Genomic DNA, 21,912 nt, shown 5'->3' with positions numbered 1-21,912 from the left:
TGGTTTAACTGGTGAGATTTTTTCTTTAAATTATGCTAAAAATTTTGAAAACTTGTTTGCAATAATGGTTCATTTCAATTTAGCTAAAAAAAAGGGTTTTTACAACAACAAAAAAATCCTAGATATTCCACGCCGAAAGTCGTCGGTATGTCGAAATTTTTCAAAGCATACAAGAGTCGATATATTGTTTCTCAGAAGTCAAACGGTTAAATAAACATGATAAAAACACTCCTCACCCAGCATGGAAGCGAGGGAGACGAGATTCCTCTTCCTGTCTACCTTGAAGGAGCCCGTTGTGTTGGTGTTGACCTTGGGATACCAGAGTCCAGCGGCCTTGATGATGGTTTTCAAGTGCTTGCTCTGCTGCCTCAACTCCTGCTCCATCAGCCGCACCGAGCCCCATTCCGCTAAACTCCTGAAACAATATGTTATTTGGAGAAAAAAAAATGTTGATCCACTCACTTTTATTATTATAAACCAACTAGTTTCGGCAACAACCTATTGTCCTCTTCAAGGGTTTGTTTTTTTACTAAACAGACATTATCTTTATTTTTGTCAATATCCGAAAAGCAATATCCAAAATATCGAAAAGAAATATCCAATTCATCAAAATTATATAGGATCGTAATAGCTTTCTTCTTCCTGGCTCCATCCTAACTTATCGTCTTTGTAGACTGCTGGAGTCAGCTCTCCTCGTCCTCAGGTTGTAGGTCCTTCTATCTTGGGTAACATCACCTAGGCCATGACACCAAAGATTCGTGGTAAAACAAATGCTGTGATGCACTACCCTGTCTGTGCACTGCCCTGACAATGTATCAGGGCCTGCTTGCGGGATTCCGGGAGCAAGAAAAGGAGCAGAGGAATCAAGTTCGTCCAAGGAAAAAAAAGGTCCGAAAAGTTATTGTCGTGACTTGGAATTTGGAAACGTTGACGAGAAAAAGTAATCTAGGATCGTAACAGCGTTTGTATTTGATGAAATGATATATTCACATACCTGAATCCATCGGATGCAATCTGGCCCTCTCCCCAGAAGCTAAAACCTCTCTCGTGAGATGCACCAATGACGTCAGAGAAGTGTGTCAGCCAGAGAGAAAATGGAAAATCTTTCGGATGAGTCTTGTTCGACCAGATGCCTTCAAATATCATCTGTAGGAAGGGAATTTTTTTTTCAAAACACCAATCATTTTTTTAAATCGAAAAAGACACTTGGTTCATGTAACGTGCTTGAGAATTTAACCTGATTTCCATATTCCCCTGTCAAAAACTTCTTCATTTCTGTTAGATATTAATTAAAATGAGGCTTTGGAGAAACCCATATATTTCACAATTCTCAACTAATATCAGCACCGTCAGCCAAAATTATACATCTATCAAAATTTCATCTAACATACGAAAGGAATCCGACAACAGTGTATACATACTTTTTTTTAAAATGTAATACGGATGTTCAATGATGAACTGAATGTTAATGTATAAAGTGATCACTGTAGCCAGCCAAATGCTAGGCCGTGAAATGTTCAGACTTCTTTCTTATTTCTACAAATTAAATATAGATGCTTCATATCAGTTGAGACACTTTTATCATCTGTTTTTAGCATCTGACAGTAAAGATTTTGTTGCTATTCAAGGTTAAACTAAATATAATACAATTGTAGGCTTAGAAAATAATACTCCTAAATAAATAACAAAAATAAAATGAACGTACAATAATGATTAAAGAAAACACTTCGTTGTTTACCACTTGAGTTTTATTATAGACTACATGTTTCAGAAGTTAAACTTCCATCATTCAGGTCTGTATAATCACATGTGATTATACAGACGTTTTATACAGACAAAGTGTTTTCTTTAATCATTGTAACATGTCTTACCACAAAGTTAATGCCGAAACAATAAATAAAATAACGTACAATAATATGGTATGTCGTGGGCAAACGAGGAAAACTTATTTAGAAATCTTTGTTTGGAGTAAACAAGGTAAACCTTCGTGTTATTGCGTACGTAATGTATTCACGGAGTCGTGGGTCGTGGTTTTGTAATGAGATGTTAGTTTTACCACTTAAATAAAACGTATTTGGCTATAAGTGAACCGGTATGTTTAAGTGTAACCGTTAAAAAAAATCATGACACGACATTATCCAAACACGTTTATATTGATTTTATTTATTTATTTAAACTTCATGTACAGAAAAGAAATATGTACATTGGCAGGCTTATTGCTAAAAAGCAAAATCTTCCAACCAACTAATAACGGACGAGTGATATGGGTCAAAACGTTTGATAACTTATTTAGCTGTTTGCAATCAGAGGGTAGATAGTGCTTGAACGTCAACAAAAAAAATAACATTTTGAGTGTGTCCAAATACTTGTTCACAAAATCTGGATTATCTCCAATTACAGGAGTTATTTTCATATTATCTTTTAACATCTCATCAAAGATGAAGAAGAATATGGAAGTCTGGGCATTTACGGGGCTGACGACCGTCATAGGCTGGTTTAAGTGATCACTTTACACACGTGTAACATTCCCCAATTCTACCCATTATTGACAACCACACTACTCAAATTCTTGGAAGTTCTATATATATGAACCAATTTTGAAACATTGTTCTTGAATCACTAGAACATCACTAGAGATATCTATTGGTGAGATGTAAAGAAGCTTTTTATCAAGCAGAAACTCTTATATTAGTATGTGAGGTCCGAATCCTGGATTATAATCACACACATGAGAAACGCCAGAAAATACCATTTTCATTTTTATTATTAGAGTTATTTAATTCCACAAGATTTTTTTCTCTCCTGTAAAAATTGGTCTGAGACAGATATACCCCTTTGCCTTTACACTACCGATATAATTTATCTAGAAAAAGTGTATAATTGTGAAATATTTTTTTAAATAATAGGTACGTTTTTTAAATAATTCAATGATTCTTACACTATACTTGGCATCGTCACAGGCACAACATCTGTCTCCATCTGATTCCCTCGTACTCTGCTGCTCACAAATAAGTCGTGATAGCTGTCCATCGTCAGCGTACCATTTTCTGGGATTTTCAAACACCATACCTCTGAGGAATGAAAAAAAAACACCATCTATAAATATTTCAATATTATTGATCCCATCGAAATCTCTAATAACTTCCATTAATAAATTATGTGTTATTTACTGATTTAACATGAACCACGAAATTAAAACAATTTTTTTTGTAACTTTTGAAATATATTTATGTTAAAAAGCACATTTTCCGTTGTGTGGTTTTGGTTTGAAGATAATCCACACAAAGTTTTCAACCCGTCGAAATAGATGGCGTTAGTAAATTAAAATGTTGCGAAAAAATTAAACCTTATTTTTTCATTTTCATTTTATTTTCATTTTCCGTAAATTCATTTCTTATGTTCGGTATTTATATCAAAGTCTAAAAAAAATTGTAGGGAAAAACATACTATGACAATGAAATTTAAACCATACTAAATAAACGTGTGACATGATTTTAATAAAATTGTTAAGAATTTACTAAAAAGAGAAAAAACGTTTCAACATTTGTTATCAAAATATTAAGGCCTTAATCGCAATAATATAATTCACTAAGCGTCTGGCTGCGCTGAGAGCCGGTCGTCACTTAAACTTATTTTTTTTTATAATATACATAAGTATGTTAGTTTATTTAAATTTTTATGATACTTGTTTATATATTGAAATAATATTTTCATAATTTTTTAAACTCCTTCCCTACCTTTCAACAACACTTTTTTTGAAGAAAAATCATTTTTTAAATGTAAAAACAGTGTTGTTTTTATTTTTTTAGAATGCACATATTTCGTTTTTTGCACATATTTTGCACATATTTTGTTTTTCGTTCTTTATAATATTCGTATAGTTATATTGAAATAATACTTTTATAATTTTTTTAAACTCCTTCCATACCTCTCAATAACTTTTCTTTTCAAAACCATACATTTATTTTGAAGAAAAAACATTTTTTCAATACATTAACGGTTTTTGAGATAAAAAAATTAATCACGTCAAATTTTACCTGGGCTCAGTGAAAATTAAGTTGTATTTAACGAATGCAGGACCTTAATATAATGTTATGTTTTTCACATACTCAATATGACATGACAAAAAATACACCCTTGTGTCCTAAAATGAATCAATATTGTATTTTTAATAAAATAAAATTAATATGTTTCCAATTACTCATCATCCCTGATCCCTTTTGACAGTGACTGCCAATCAACACAAAAAATAAAGCCACTTGAGATATACCCAAGCTCCTTTGCCTAACCGTCAAAATATGTTGAATGTTGTTAAGTAGATAGTGTTTTAGTATTAATCAGTCTTGATAAAGAAAAGGTTAGCTTCGAAACCGGTAGACATTATTATTAAGTTATATAATAAAATAATAAAACCCTTATCCGCACCCCAATGGTGCATAGGGCACTGTGTCATATAAACGCAGTGTTATCTTGATCGTTTACACATGAAGGAAGGGTGATCAGCCCTCTGCTTCAGGTACCAGTCCATGGTAATATTGAATAAATATTACAGTGAAAAAATCACTTTACTTAATATTTATTTTACCCCTCTTGGGAATCGAACCCGGGACCTCCAGAACGGTAGCCGAGCGTGCTGACCATTACACTACGGAGGCGGAGGCTACTAAGTTATAATAAAATATTTATAGTGATTTTAAAACAAAGTTACATTTTAATTATAAAATGGAAAATCAAAAAGTTAGTACTTCAAATATAAATTATATGTATGTATTAAATTAGTTTGCTTTTGTTATAGCTTAATTAATTACAAATAAATTGAAATATAGTACTTGTAATTAAAGATCATTATTATTGATCAAGTTTATTTTAATAACTCACGGACACGCTATTCCGATTTCTTATTTAAAATATGCATAAGTATATGTGCAAATTTTCAATATTCATAAAGTATATTTTTACATATCATCAATAAAATGTACAACAATTAACCCATTTAAAAAAATACAGAAATGTTCTGTATTTGTTATATGTTCTAGTTTTTTTATTAATTTGGGAATTTTATATTTTATCATATTCTCTTAATGCAATCGATTTAAAATTATACATTATCAGAAGCAATCAATCAATCCATAAAATAATACTGAAATAAGTGCGTGTGATATAAGTATATGGTGGATTTTTTATTATTCTTTTGGTTAGGATCTAATGACTTCCTGAACCTAATGGACTTTCCTTGTACCAGTACCTTCATTATTATACGCTTGACACTGTTTGGGTTTTAGAGAAAAATCTAGTAATAATGTTGTTAGTTGATTGATATACGAAAAATATTATAACTTTGTACGTATTTTTTAATGTAGGTCTTTTACCTACATAAGGAAAATTGTACGGAAAAGGAATTTTTTGTCTACCACATACTTCCGATCTATCTACCCTGTTAAACCCAGCTGAGTTTATACGACCCCTGGTAAATAAGTTACAATTGTCAATCAATTCATGTATTAATGTTTTTTAAATTTAATATAGTATAATCACAAAGTCTTTAATTTTTAAAAATTAATTTTTCTATGAAATATTTCAATTTCTTACCCTGAACTAGAAATAGTATCTAAAGCGTTTTCGATAAATATAACTATAAATTATTTTAAGGCTCAATATACGACACATCGTAACTTATTTTTCTTTAAACCCAGATGACATTTAATTGTTTTTATTTCTAAAAACACCGTTTTTATATTGGAAAAAAAGTTTTTCTTCGAAATAAATTTATATGTATATGGTTTTGAAAAGAAAATAGTTATTAAAAGGTGTGGAACTAAAAAAAAATTCTATATATCGTGGGTATACTGCCAAAAAACGTTAACTCTAGAATCCCTGTTTGAATAATTTATTAATATATTTTATTTTATTTATTCGGGAATTGTACAGCTTACATATAAAAAATGATACAATAAACAAAAGTTACATTAACAATAATAAACATTACATTACATTAACAAAAAATTAAAAAATAGTTACGTTAAAAAAAGCCAATTAAACAATTCCACATTTATGTTATAAAACTATAAAAAAAAACAATCAGCGATCAAACAAAAAAAACAAAAAAAGGGTATTATACAAAATAATAGATTTAGCAGGAAGGAGAAGGAAAGGAGAGGAATTAATAAGGGTGGTTTAAGGATTTTTTTTCTAGGTAAGAAGTTTAAAAATATATTTATAAATATAGATACATACATACAATAATAATCCCCTTTCTTCAAAGCTTTAAGCCTAAAATACCCTCTGTTAAACTTAAAGCTGAATTTACTTTTAATACCACATTGATAAGACATTTCAAACTACTTATTTTATTTTTCCAGTTTATAGAACGTTGAAAAATTTATAATATGCTTCATTAAGTAAAAATTTCATAGTTTCGAGTTAACGTTTTATGCCAGTATACCCACGTTATATCCTAGAATAAATCTAATTCTACAATATATTCTAAAAATATGTGCGTGGAAACACGTCTGGCCCCTCACGCGGCCGTTCGTATTCTGAATTTGCACGTTTGAGATCTCATCCTTAATTCAGTGATCCACGCACCTCAGAATAATAAAATACTTTACTTGATGACGACGCATCCGGAGCCCTCCTTGGGCGCCTTCCACATGACCTGGACTTCAGTTTTGGGTAGATCGTCCGCTTCCTTGATAGTGTTAAAGCAGTCCTCGTCGAAGGCCGATATGGTGTCGGCGAACAGCTGGAACTGGCCGGTGGTGGAGGGAGCAGCCTCCGGTCCGGGGGCGCGGGGCTCCGCCCCCAGGGAGAACCGCGTGAACTGCTGCAGGCGGTTGTGCGTGCGGGACCCAACGAGCGTCACTAGGAACAATGATTTTTTTAGCTAGTGTTTCTGCTTAGAATTTTCACTCATGAATTACATGAAATTATAGTAACTTTAAACATAAAGAGTAAATCCACTCACAAGTAGGCAAAGACTATAAAATTTAAAAAGTTGAAGCCTGAGAAGGGTCACGATAAGCGGCGTTGCATAAGCCGTATCTAATTTTCAGAGTCACTTGGACGTTAGGTAAAAATATATGTATATTAAATTTGTCCATCTTCATGGCGTAGTGGTCAGCGCGCTCGTCTACCGTGCTGGATTCCCAGGGAAGTCAAAATAAATATAGGTGATTTTCACTCTCATATTTATTAAAAATCACCCTGGACTGGTACAAAAAATGCAGTCCTTATCACCTTGCCTTAATGCAATTAACGATCAAGATAGCACTGCGTCGCTTCGATGCAGTACCCTATCCACCATTGGGTGCAGATTAGAGTTAAAAGAAAAGAAAAAATCAGTTTAAAAAATATAATTTAATTAATATTCTAGACATTTCTACTTTGACAAAAAACTCTAAAAATTCGTTACACTGTAGTATAATATATGCACAACTTCTAAAAAGAGTACATTTTGTTGTATGAAGTCAGTCTTTGTATGAATTGAACAACCTACGTATGTTTATTTAACAATTTATATCCATTGAGTAATTCGAAGAAAATAATAAAAATATAGATAACGGACGCGATAAAAATAAGTTATTTTGTTGCGTTTCTCTGCAGTTTTATGCTATCGGGTAGACTCCTTCGAAATTTTCCATTTACGGATTCTGTAATTTCAGTACAAAAATCTCGTGCCAAGCATACTCCACCCAAGTCAACTCTGCAGCTGTCAATCACGACTGTGCGCAGACTGTTCAAGACTCCAGTGTGTGCCGATTGAAATATTTTAATATTGAAACTACAGTTTGCCTAACTGGGATAACTTGGAGCAGTTGACCTCGACTACTAGAATCTGCTGGTGTATTCCCGCACTAAGCGATTACGGGACACGACTTGTGCAAAATTCCTCATCAAGTCTTTACTTAAGTATATGTACTTTACTTTAGTGTACAATGCGCCTATTGCTTAATTTTATTAATAATTTTATTTCGCAACAAATTATTAACTTATTCTAGCCTTTATGCCCACCCAATGGTGCATAGGGTACTGCATCGTATCGATACTGTGTTATTTTGATCGTTATTACATGAAGGCAAATACGTAATAACTATCAAGATAATTACGTGAGAATATATAACTCGCCTAAGAAAAAGACCACCCTTTTAAACTTATAAAAAAATACTTTATAATATACTTCATACCCACTCAATGGTGCATAGAGCACTGGATCTTATCGAAACCGTGTCATATTGATCGTTTAAATATGAAACCAAATATGTGATAATGATCAAGATAATTACTAGAAAATAATACACACTCCCCTTAATAATAGACCACCTCTTTTGAACGTGAACATATATATATAGAAAAGCTCTTATAGATTCTTGGGAAAAGCTCTGGTATAAGTACCTATATCATTAACCCGAAATAAAATGTTTAAAGAATTGAAAAAGTTAAACGTAGTAAAGCTCTTATAGATTCATGAGAAAAGCTCTAGTGTAAGTATCTACATATTTCATTGACCCGAAATAAAATGTTTGAAAGCATTGTAAACGTTAAACTCACCCGTGTAGATCGTCCCAGGAATGTATCTCTCCGGATCTCCGTTAACTATTATTTTAAACCCATTATCTCCCGGAGACTTTGGGTATCTCGTGATCGCTAATGGCGGCTTCCTGGAGCAGTCAGCCCTCGCGAGGGTAGCACACCCCAACACGAGGAAGAGAAGGAAACCAAACACCTTCCAACCATCCATGGTAAGAATTATTCCAAATATTCACGGCACTGCGCACGAATCAACACAGCCTCATCGCGGTTGGTGACAAATAATTCACTTTTCTCTACAAAACAGATCTCAATGTTCTCGGTTCGTAGTTGCGATAAGTGAGGTCACTTGATTGGGGCAAAAGTCGGGATCTTAACACACAATCGTATATATTAATGTATATATTTACTTTTACGTCGCTTAAACTTTATTAGCTATCATCACTTTGGATATTTTCTCTGAAAAATAATTATGTTATTCAAACATTGATTTGTGAAATATATGTATATACATATAAATACATATCGCTCACTCCTTTCAAGAACGTCATAAATAAAAAATCGACAATTTTCACTTGTGCATGTTTCCGGAATGCCCAGAAAATTTACTATATCCCAGCAAAACAGGCATATTTTTTACTTAATATCTACCCGCTGCAGGGCAGAAAATGTTGTTTATGCATTTTGAAGAAAAGTTATTGTTTAATTATTTTTTTAATACATAAAATATTTTTTAAATGGAGAAAAAACATTCAGGTTTTACCTTAAAAGATGTGTTGCACAGTAAAAAGTGGCTTGATATTTATTTTTAATACATTGTGCCATATTTTTAAACTTTAAAAACGTTCTCCTGATTTTTTTATTATTTATTTATGACATTCTTGAAAGGAGTGAGCGATATATTATATAAATTCATTTTAAAATTCATAAACACAATTAACAAGTTTTTTTTGCATAAACTCACCAAGCCACCTTCTGTGTGTTGTCGGTGGAGTGCCTTTTACAAACGTTTTTGATTTATTTTTTAAATATATTTTAACATAATATACACACAAAAAAGAAAGAGAAAAGATCATTTGTCCATTCCTCTATTTTGCCTTTAATCCATATTTTATTTTGACCTTTTGCCTTAGTCGGTAACAAATTATTGTAAAAATGCTCGGAACCATATATTGAGGTGTATTAATAAATTGAAATGTATTCTATCTTAAGTCTTAAACCAGTTTATTGTATGGTGTTCTTATTCAATTACTGTTTTTATCCCTCTGCCTTGGTTTAAATCCCTGGCATTGCATGAAAAACTCTAAGGCCAGTCTTTACTTACGTTTTAAATTTACATTAGGTACTTTTTTTTTAAAGGAATAACCCGCAAAGCCTCTATTAGAGTATTGTTTGCAGGAAGGATAGTAAGGATAGGGAAGGTAAATGTGAAAAATACATCACAAACACCCAGAGCAATTGAAAATAAATCTTTCCTGATTTTTTTTGCAATTGGCGGGAATCGAACCCGCGACGCCGCGACTTAAATTCGTATTTTTCTGCAATCGTTAGTGTCATCGGTATTCTAAATCTAGATTTTCACGACCCCAACCCTGTTGCGATCACCGTCTTCTTGAATTATGTTTTTTTTTTATTTAGGCAAAAAAAACATTAAAAGAAACAACTTGTAGAAAATTTTATTCTCTACAACTTTACTTAGGTTAATTTTTGTATAAGATTGATATTTTTCGTTTTTTTTTCAAAAGAAATTTAATTATTGTATCTCGATAATATTTTTTTTACTCCTCTTGTAATTATTTATCTTTATTATATATTTTTATGTGAGTAACTACTTTTATATCTACGATTGTTTACATATTTGGAGACATCCTAAAAATCGGCGGACGTTTCTTTTTAAAAAAGAATCAGTATTATTTTTTTGAAATCATAGTTTTTTTGTGATATCTCTTTCAATCCCCAATTTAAAATATATTATTTATTTATTAAAGTTTAGAAACCATAATAATATTATCACTAACCCGTTCGTTGCAACAAATTGTGTGTCGAAATGGTTAACATACCGAAATGGTTAATATTTCAAGATATTACAAGAAATGAACAAACAGATAAAAACTTCTGTTTGTACGTAACCTATTAAATTTAAATATTTTCTGAAATATTCGTATATTATTTATTTTTACGAAAGTTGCTTTCTAAGGCTAGGTTATTTTGATTTCAAATGACGGTTTGTTCATCCCGAGTCCACAAGATAATTTACAAAACGAAAAACATTTCATTTTCCTTCCAGAATACTTAGTTATATCAAAAGTATTTTTATTTTTCAAAAAGGCAGTTAATAACAGTGGCTTTTAACAGAAAATGAAACGAAATCTATGTCGTAATCATACAAAAAGTGGGTACATAGTCAACTCCAATAAATAAGTAGAAATACAAATACTTTCGAAACTTGGTTTTGTATGTACATTTTTATATACACTGTTGCTTATCAGCTACAGTTAGACCTCGGTGTATTTTGTTGTTGGAAAAATAAATCAGAAACTCTTTCTTAAATTATTGCCTGAATTTTTTAGACATAATAAAATTTGTATACGGTGTCGCAAAACTTTTAGTTGACACGAGAAAATGTAGTTACACAAATCACTCTGTAAATCCAAATTTCTTTATAATAATTGGTTTAGTTTTGTTGTGAAATGTGTCTGCCATATTATAGTTAAAGTTAGATTATAATCATTAATCAGTATTGTCACCCACCCTCCAATAAAATAAAAGCACGTTTTATTTTATTTGCAATTTACGTCTTGGAAGATGCATAAAAATGATAAAAAAAATACAAAACCTGTATTAAATATTTTTCAGCAATGCAATTATTTAAGGAGTCCCTTAATTTTCGGTTGATTCTAGAATTATAAGATATTTTTTATTATGACTTTTCTCTCGAAAAATGTATGAATATGATAAAAGTTTTTTTTTAAATATTTTCAGCGTTGCGCGATATTGAACTTGGTACCTTTTTACCTACTTAAAAAAAGCCAATTTAACATTCAAAACTAGAGCGAGTGGAAAAAGATTATTTATATTTATATTTCAATACGGCATTTAAGATTGTGATCGACGAACTTATTTTCAAAAATTTTTAAATTTGTATATTTCACTGTCGCCGTATTAGCAGTAAAGTATACACGTATATTACTCATTTATAAAATAAACATCACTTTCTCTAAACGATTAACTTAACGATTCGTGTTATATTTTTCCATTTTAACTCGTATATAGCAATATTATATTATTTAAAAAAAAAGTGACAATCGATGAACAAAAAAGGTACTATAGGAAAAAAAAATTACTTTTTAAAAAATATACGTACTTTATAAAAAAATATAAATAAACTTCACCAATTCTATAATATTTGCGGCAAAAAAAATCGGTTAATATTATATATGAACTTGTTTTTATACATCACTAATGTTTAATTCTAAAAATATTCTCGATTATTTATTGAAAGTATGTGTAACTTACAATCATATTATGGAAATCAAATTTTAATGAAATTCTATTACATTTACCGAACATATACTTAGTGCAACACGGTATTCTACGAGTATTAGTTAAATGAAACACAATTCCTGTATTTCAACATAAATAAGAAATGGTTTCTGAATTGTTTTCCCGAAAACTGTTAAGCAGTGGACTTATTAGGTTTTGACTATCCGGGAGTCAATAATTGTACGTCTGCTTTGTAAAATGCACTTTATAAACCTATGTATGTTATTGTAATGATTGTGTCAAACCGCGGAACCACGAACCGATTTCTCGAAAAGTGGCGGAATACTGATGTGACTGTTCCCAGGAGAAGTCCTGGATGTCACTAAGTGTCGGTATGCGAGTACAGTGTATGTGGTCGGTAACTGTTGGCCGGTGGCTGTAGCCCACACTCAGGAGCTCTCAGCACCTTAATGACGATGAAGCAGGATGGCACGAGCCGCTGATTAGGATGTGAGACAATTTCCTGCTCAGTTTAAATTACAAGGGGTAATCGACCATTGGTAAATGAGTAAATATTATTAAAAAAACTCGTACAAAATTAATCCTTGGCCTAAATTACTCCCATATTCTTCTTCATCTAAATTGAGATATCAATTTGAATAACTCCTAAGCGAACAAACCTAGATTTGTGAACATAGATTTGGACACGATCAAAATATTGTGAATAGACAACTGGTCAAAATATGCAATATGTAAGTCTAATTAAACTGCAAAATTATGTTTTAAAGCGTCTCCAAGTATGTAAAATAACTCGTGAAAACTCTTGCATACATTTCATAAAGATCTCTGTTATTAAAAAAAAACTTACCGAACTAGCGTGTAAATTATGCCGATTGAAGTTTAAATACAAACTTATATTAAACATGGGTAGCGTGGTTGTCAATCATGGGTAGAATGGTGAATGTTACACGCATATAAAGTGATCTAGATAGGTATTTTTCATCTATATTGAGATATCATAGCAAAATTAATGTTTTTAAAGCGATAAGTGATGACGACATTGGAATGGATTCATGTAAAATTATACTCTCGCGTTTATTTTGAATAATTGTGGAATAGATTCGTAAGAACCTCTACCTCTTTTTCTTTTTTTCCTCTTTTCCTCTTTTGCCTATAGATACAATAAAACAGAAATTTGTTATTAGATTACAAGATAAAGAGACTAGTTTGAAACTGACGTCATCCACCGTCATGTCTAGTGACCGCCATAAGGGGAGGAAGGCGAGCTAAGCAACCCCTAAGGGCGGTATGTAAGATGAGGTGCTAAGGATACCTTCCGATATCGCTCAGGCAACCCAATTACATGATACAAGTTCTTGAAAATCATAAAACGGAGTAACGTATAGTATAGGAGTACTTATTCTCTCCCCATTGTCAAAAACGCATTTCTAGGACACCGAAAATCCTGAAGACATTCTGAAAATTTTACAATAATTGAATTTTACTCAAAATTTCCCTATTGTCGTCATTTCTTTTGGGTTCATCTTCAATAACTGATTATCAAATAAAAGATTTCACGAGCGGGCGTGTGTTTTTGCTATCCTTAATTCGAAATTTAATGAAAAAGAGGCAAACGTCGCTGGTGGGCAACAGCATTGCCAGTAATAATTTGTAATATTAATTCCTTTTACTGTTTATCGATTTATTCACGATGTCTCTTGGTGCAAACTTCAATTTAATCACACTAAAAATCTTCATTATCTTCGCATCATATTACGTTTCTTTATTTGACTTAGTCTGCATAGTCATCCGCGTGATAAAATATGCTTTTATGATAAACGCCCATAAAAAGAAAATATAAATCGACGTAATGAAGATATCAAGAGGGCATAAAATCTTTATCGATATGTTTACATACATTATGTAATTTAGTATACAATGTTGTTCTTGTTCCTTTGCCGGCATCAAACATTTTCGGCAAAGTTCAAAAATGTTGTATTTTGTAATTTGAAAGGATTTACTTTATGATCGACGATAACATTATGCAGACAGTAATGAAAACGACAATCTTTTGCCGTAAAACTATACATTTATGTTATTTTTAAAATACTATTACGATAGCCGGGGGGTTGAATCCACTACTCGATTTTCATATCGAAAAAAATTGTAAATACTGTTTTCTTGATGTCTTTATTTTCGAACAGAACATTACCTTCAAACCGAACCGATTATGACAACAGGATATTTTTAATATGAATAACTTTGATAATAAAAATTGTAGCTTTTTATTAAGACAGCTAACGAAATTTTATTTAAGGTTGTCTTATATCGTGTATTTTTTAATTTTTTTTTGTGAGGTAAATTCCTTGTATTTTTAAACAAAGAAGTATATAGTAATTACTATGAATAATATTATTTCAATGGAAATAGTGTATTGTACTATCCATAAAAAAACATTTTTAAAAATTATATAAAATTACTATACTCTTTGTACTATACATTGGATTAAAATAAAACCATCCAAAAATATAAAAAAGAACGTTTGTCAAGTTATAGAAAAAAAAATGCAATGCGTGTAAGGAATGAATGGGGTTGATTTGCGTACCAACTAGAGCTCACGTGCTACGAGTATACTACGTTTCGTGGCGTATACTGTGCTGACAATACCCGTGTTTCATGATTTTGGGCGTGCATTTAGCCGAGGGTAGCTTTTACAGTAAAAACTGTCTAATTTAAATTCAATTAACACCATATACGATAAGGAACGAGCAGTATTGACCGTGCAAGCGTAGCTTTACCCTCAAATCAAGTTATTTCTCGATACGCCAATGATCATTGTCATAAAACATTTCGATTTTTAATCTTTAATGAATTTATTGTTCAATATTGTAACATTTATGAAGCGTGGATCGATAAATATAACCTGAGTTTGATATCGTATCGATCATAGCTCACCATCAAAAATTCATTCGACCCTCAGTATTGACTATATGTTCGAGTTTCTCATACGTAAGGTTGCGTAAAAATGTATATTTTTCGTGGCAGTTCGATATGATGGCACTTCCAACATGTTATGCAGAGAATTCGTATGTGAGTTATTTCAAGATTGCTTTTTTATTCGATTTATTTTCCAATAATTCGTTTGCATTATTTTTTTATTAAATATGTATGAAGAACTGTGAAAATATTAAATATTTTTCCTGATGTGTAGAAAGATGCTTGTGTAGATGCGTGTGTACTTGAAAAAATATTTTGTCTTAGAAAATGGTTATTCTTAGCATCTCAACATAGATGAAGAACATGGAAGTCTGGACATTTACAGTGCTTACGACCGTTATACTGGCTTAAGTGATCACTTTCCACACGTGTAACATTCACCAATTCTACGCACGACCACAACCACAACCACACTACTCATTTTATGAAACTTCATATATTGACCAAACTCGAAACACAGTGTGCGAGACATCACTAGAGACATTTTTGTTGGAATGAGGATAGCTTTCATTAGGCAGAAACTCTTTTATTTGTATGTGAGGTCCGGATCATCATACAGATGAAAAAATACATTATAAAAATAAAAATGTTTTTTTTAATAAAAAAAATAATTTCTAATTGGAGATAATCCAGATTTGTGAACAAGTATTTTAAAACACTCAAAATGTTGTATTTAGAAATGGTTGGTTATCTCTGGATCGTAAATGATAAACGGTGCATAACAGCGTCTGCAATTTAATTTTTAAATATGGCGCAAGACAAACGTTAATACTAATTATAATAAAATGATGTATAAAGGCTCGTCAACTCGGCATTGTTTGTGTCTCAAGGCTAAAATCAAGAAATTTGCCGTTATAGGCCCGAACAATTCTAGTTTATGTATTAATTTTAAATCAAACACAGATTTTTTGAGTCTACTAAGTTGTATTTTATTAACAAAAAACACATAAAAAATTATACTGTGACAATTGTTTCGCCTTGTTAGGGCATTATCAAACGAATGTTGACATTCGTTTGATAATGCCCTAACAAGGCGAAACAATTGTCACAGTATAATTTTTTATGTGTTTTTTGTTAATAAAATACAACTTAGTAAGACTCAAAAAATCTGTGTTTGATTTAAAATTAATACATAAATTAAAATGGAGTTCTACAAATTAAACGCCAAGTCAATAAATAATTCTAGTTTATTTAGGCCAAACTTAAAAAAAATGTATAATAGTTTTGATTTTTAACAAAAGTGTTCCTTGGGTTTAAAATCCATACTTTTTTAAGCTGACGCATAAACTTCTGTACAATATAAACTGTAAATATCGTATAGACAGTTTATGCATCAGCTTAAAAAAGTATGGATTTTAAACCCAAGGAACACTTTTGTTAAAAATCAAAACTATTATACATTTTTTTAAGTTTGGCCTAAATAAACTAGAATTGTTCGGGCCTATAACGGCAAATTTCTTGATTTTAGCCTTGAGACACAAAGAATGCCGAGTTAACGAGCCAGTTAACTGAGCAAGGCATAATATGCATTAAGACTTTACTCGCAAACACAGAATTCAGTAAGCAGCCGGCTGCCCTCTCTCCACGGTATTTTTTTTTTAGAATACATATTGAAATTGTTTTTTTTTTAATACCTACTAACTCCTTTCCTTTCAATAACTCTTATCTTTTTAAAACCATTTATTAAGTTCTAAGTAAAACTTATTTTTTCAATCCGAAAACGGTATTTAAAGCAAAAAAAAACATTCCATAACGTTAAATGTTACCAGGAGTTAAAGAAGATTAAGTTGCGATTTATCATATGTTGACCTTAAGAGTAGAATGTACATATCGCTCACTCCTTTCAAGAACGTCATAAATCAAAAATCGTCAATTTTCAGTTGTGCATGTTTTCGGAATGCTTAGAAAATGTACTATATCCCAGCAAAAGCGGCATATTTTTAACTTAATATTTACCCGCTACAGGGCAGAAAGTGTTGTTTTTGCATTTTGAAGAAAAGTTATTGTTTAATTTTTTTTTAATTTACTGAATATTTTTCAAATGCAGAAAAAACCTTCAGGTTTTACCTAAAAAGATCAGTTGCACAGTAAAAACTTCAATAAGTGGCTTGATATTTATTTTTAATATTTTGTATTATATTTTTAAACTTTAAAAACGTTCTCCTGAAAAATCAAGTTTTTTGATTTATGACGTTCTTGAAAGGAGTGAGCGATATATAGATCTCAAATTTCGTAAATAACACACACACACAAAATAAAACACATATTTATTCAAAATTGAATAATTTATTAATGCGGTAATACACAGTAAATATGATTAAGAATATTATCATTTATACAATTCTAATATGAAATGATCATTGATCAGACAATTTTGACTGCCAGAGTATTATTACGTTATCACAAGAGCATTATAATGTACCCATATCAGCTAGAGGGCAACATCGCATCTCCCAGAGATCCATCGGGTGGTTCACAGTTTTCCATCCCAACCCGGCTACATATAGGGAACAATTGAGATCATTAAGAGCGCTTGGGCACTACACGGAATTGTACTGTCCGACAGTCCGGATGATTTGCTTGTGCATTTGTCCTTCTTTCTCCGGATCGGTGCGCTCGATAAATGCGCGATCACACTAAACTGTCGTAGGCGCTTTAATTAAAAAAAACGGACAGCCGGACAGTAAAATTCCGTCCACAAGCGCCCTAAAGGTACATTTTTCTTAAAAACTACTTATTCTAATTAATTCGATATCATATGAATAACGAAAAACAGTATATGAGTACACGTAAAGCTTAAAATAAGACAATTATTTCAATTGTTTGTAATTACTTTTCAAAAAACAGATATATAATATTTGCGTTTTTTTATTGATATACCTGCGCACCAATATTCAATAATATATTATTAGATTAAAACCAATATTTTTAGCTTTTCCACTTTATTTTTATTTGACCAGCGACCGGGTTTCGTCGTTACCGACATCATCAGACTGGTATAGAATATTCAATAAAATCAACTAATGAATAAAGATTCAGGTGAGGCTAAATTTCTCGTTTTATTTTTTGATTTGGCATTTACTTTGTGAAATGACATGTTGATTATTTTAACAATGAAACGCTTGTATAATATCACTTATTCAGTTTTATTACATTACACACGACTACTTTAAAAAAAACTACAGATGTTTTCATCAACAGGTGATTACAAAAACAATCAAACATTAAAACGTTTTGATAATCAACTATTGATAAAAACATCTGTAGTTTTCGAAATAAGTCGTGTGTAATAAAATAAAACTCAAAAAGTGGTATTATGGAAGTGTTTTTTTTTTTAAATAATTAATGGCTGGTGTTTGAAAATAGAATCAAGTTGTGGCGCAGTGAGGATTGAAACTAGAAACACGTCTACGATATTAATCACTGTGTTGTTATCCTTTTAACAAATTGTTTAGATTAAAAATTTAACCTACATGAAATACATGAAAAAATATTAACCTTTATTTTCAAATTAAGTCTTATTTTCATTCACAAAGTCATGATAACAAACAGCAATCTTCAAGCGAATCATTTGTAGCTATTTCTCTTGGAAATTTGTGACCCTGGCGTAAATACGGTATGTATGGAACCTAGTACCTAGTAGGCAACATTTTCGTACCTTAAAAATGATCATACATATCGCTCACTCCTGAAAAATCAAGTTTTTTGATGTATGACGTTCTTGAAAGGAGTGAGCGATATGTGTATAATAATTTTAGCTAATATCAACTTACGAAATCATCAGTACCAATTACTAGGAGGTGTCAATAACTTGGAGGTGTCAATAATTTTCTCGGTATTTCGGAAATTATCTTCTATACTATGATAACTTCTAATCGGCGATTAGTTTTTGTTAATTAATGAATTTAGTAGATTGAATATAAAAGTCCACAGCTCAAAATAATTCGCTTGAAATTACAGTGGTTTTTTTTCAATGCCGTCAACTTATCATGCAGTAGCAAAATCTTTTAACACCATCAATACAAAGTATTCCATGTCTTGCCACGTGTTGTTCTTTATCTTAACCATGCATAGGGCACTTTATTTCTACAGCTTTGTTATTTATGTAGATATTTTGTTTCAGGTATGCCAAATACTTGAAAGCGGTAAGGTTAGGAGTCGTAACAATCGGCGGATATGTATGAGGAGATGCATGAACGTGGAAGAGGCGAAGAATGTTTGCAAAGACAGAGTGGTGTGGCGTTCTATTCTCTCTGCCTACCCCTGCGGGGAAGCGGCGTGATGGTTACTTAGTTTAGTTAGTTAGTTGTTTTTTTGTTTAGAGCTGAGATATTTGTGAATAATTCTCATAAAACATGGGATTTTCATTTTTATAAGTAACCTAAATAAAATTGCATGGGCCAAAAAATATACATCCGAATTAAATAATTTATCCTTATTTAAACAACAAAATGTTCATAATTCTATTGACCAATTTTAATATAGTCAAAACATCGATATTCCGAAAATCACAAATATACCTACAAAGTATACAGTATACATACTAAAATATTTTTTTTTCATTAAAAATGAATCTCATCACTTGAATTCAGTCTGAAAAGGCAAACTGCATTTTTTTATAGCCACAGCTTTTGACAAGCTGTTTTTATTTTGTTAAAAATAATCATAAACCTCTTAAATAGAACAAACCCAATATACATATTACTGATAATGTATGTATTTTGATAATTTGGATTCTTAAATAAATCAAAAATACTTAAGGCTGCTTAAAATACCATAATAGCAATAAATTATGTTTAACGAATACATCAATTGTGCATTTTAATACATAATTGTACATTTAAAGCGTCAAAACGTACTAAACAATATATAATGTGAAAAACTAAAATTTAATAAACAACGAAGAGATATATTTTGAAAGGTACTGGTGTTCCATCTTCATAAGAAATTCTCACTTTGGTTATACGCAACTAAAAAGTCAAGATAGGTCCTTCGCGGTGGTCCAAAATATCTGAAACAAAAATATAAAAAAAAACATTAACTGTAATATTCACAAAAATAATTTAATACATATCAACCACGATAAAAGCGAAAAAAAACATTTGTGAATAAATTTATTTCTTACAGATTACACACATATCACTCACTCCTTTCAACAACGTCATATATTTAAAAAAATGATTTTTCAGGAGATCGTTTTTAAAATTTTAGAATATAATGTGATGTAAAAAATAAATATCAAGCCAATTTTTGAAGTTTTTACTGTGCAACAAATCTTTTTAGGTAAAACCTGAAGCTTTTTTCTCCATTTGAAAAATATAAAGTATATTTAAAAAAGTAATTCAAAAATACATTTTTTCCAAAATGCAAAAACAACACTTTCTGCCCTGTAGCGGGTAAATATTAAGTTAAAAATATGCCACTTTTGCTGGGATATGGTACATTTTCTGGGCATTCCGAAAACATGCACAGCTGAAAATTTATGATTTTTGATATATGACGTTGTTGAAAGGAGTGAGCGATATGTTTATCGTAAAAACTCCTAAATAATTATTTACTTATATTTTTAAAATATATATTCATGTTTCTTGTATTGCGATATGTAAAACAATGTCAAAATTACGAATTATAAAAAGATATATAATTTTGAACATTGAGACAAACGTTGCTTTAATTATCTGAAAAATTATAAAATAAATTCAATAATAAAAATAAATATGACATGCCACAAAGATAAAACCAATTTTATTTGAAATAAACTTAAGCTAATAATTTTAATTTTTTTATTTTTTATTTTATTTATTTATTTATTGAACGGCTGAAGCCTTTAAGATAATACATATAATACACATATACAGTATCTAATATAAAAAGTTAATAAGTTTCTTAGTTAATATGAATAAAATTTAATAAACAACAATTTTAATCGTTATGATTATTTAAATTAATATATTATTTTATAGTATCTATTCATTATGCAATTTCAAATAAAATAAATATTATATATTTTTCATCAGATGAAAAATTCAAAACAACGAGAACTTCGGTTCAATAACAATAATCAAAACAATGTCTAGTATAAAATAATTAAAATATTCTTGTTTTCCGTAATTAAACTGAAAATTTAATGTGCACGACATTTTGACACATTGGTAAATTAATGACGATCATGTCCGCACGTGAACTTACGTGTTGACTACAAAAATTATACCAAGAGTTTACTCGAAGTCATGATATTTTTTTTTGTAAAGTACATATTATTACTTTGTGTGAAATAATAATTCAACTTGCCATTATTCAAAATCGTGATCCTTTTTAGGTTTGGAGCATTTTATTTACTTTAAAGTAATTAATTGTACGCGGTTACTGCCTAATAAATGTCAGGTTTGTTTTATTATGTGATAGGTAATTTATGAAATTCCGTGCTTAAAACGACGAATATGGAATTATTATCCGTGTCTCATGAAACCACGCCAAATATTTGATAAGTTTCACGGTGTAATTAATAACAATGACGGTATATTAATTATCTTCATAATGCAAGCACACATTTATTTAAATTATCCACAATTGTAATAAACAAATAAGTATATGATATTTTAAATGAATATTACGAACCCCCAACGTATTATGTTGAAAATATCTAATTTACTTGAAAAAACTTGAGTTATTTTCACTTTGACCAGTTCTTACTTAAGCATTCATCATATCTATGCAAAAAAATGTTTTCAATGGTTTTCTTAGCTTTTTAAATAAAAATAAATGTAATAAAGACTATTTGTGACAGTTATTGGCACCCTGTATATTTTGGTACGTAACCATAAATATGCTAGAACTTTACCATTTTCTTTTACTTAAAAACATGGTTAAATAACTTGTTTCCAACATAAATTCGTACAAAGCTTC

General features: G+C 30.7%; 3 protein-coding genes across 5 annotated transcripts in view; 1 reads left to right on the top strand and 2 right to left on the bottom strand.

Annotated features, from left to right (window-relative positions):
- Positions 1-8,824, bottom strand: part of fat-spondin (extracellular matrix protein f-spondin) — a 33,118-nt gene extending 24,294 nt beyond the window's left edge. Inside the window, exons 1-5 of the mRNA XM_088261761.1 lie at positions 8,548-8,824; positions 6,609-6,861; positions 2,939-3,071; positions 995-1,146; positions 237-415 (exon numbers count right to left, since the gene is read on the bottom strand). Of these exons, the coding sequence (XP_088117887.1) occupies positions 237-415; positions 995-1,146; positions 2,939-3,071; positions 6,609-6,861; positions 8,548-8,737 (907 nt within the window). The 5' untranslated portion in view covers positions 8,738-8,824. The remainder of the gene's footprint in view (positions 1-236; positions 416-994; positions 1,147-2,938; positions 3,072-6,608; positions 6,862-8,547) is intronic.
- The window catches only part of LOC148308439 (phosphatidylcholine:ceramide cholinephosphotransferase 2-like), a 129,124-nt gene that overhangs the window by 63,599 nt on the left and 43,613 nt on the right, over positions 1-21,912 (top strand). The window lies entirely within an intron of this gene.
- The window catches only part of LOC148308438 (uncharacterized protein KIAA0930 homolog), a 52,794-nt gene continuing 50,255 nt past the window's right edge, over positions 19,374-21,912 (bottom strand). For 2 of the 3 annotated variants that reach the window (XM_088261758.1, XM_088261759.1), the window contains one exon: positions 19,705-20,017. In XM_088261758.1, the coding sequence (XP_088117884.1) occupies positions 19,977-20,017 (41 nt within the window). In that variant the 3' untranslated portion in view covers positions 19,705-19,976. Of the gene's footprint in view, positions 20,018-21,912 lie in introns of all 3 variants that reach the window. The other variant, XM_088261760.1, reaches the window with a different exon arrangement.

This window comes from Brachycentrus maculatus, unplaced genomic scaffold (genome assembly GCF_059751285.1).
Source record: "Brachycentrus maculatus isolate JH-2025_06_01 unplaced genomic scaffold, ASM5975128v1 h1tg000166l, whole genome shotgun sequence".
In the NCBI taxonomy this organism is placed as follows: Eukaryota; Metazoa; Arthropoda; class Insecta; order Trichoptera; family Brachycentridae; genus Brachycentrus; species Brachycentrus maculatus.
This window is presented reverse-complemented; position numbering and strand designations above follow the sequence as displayed.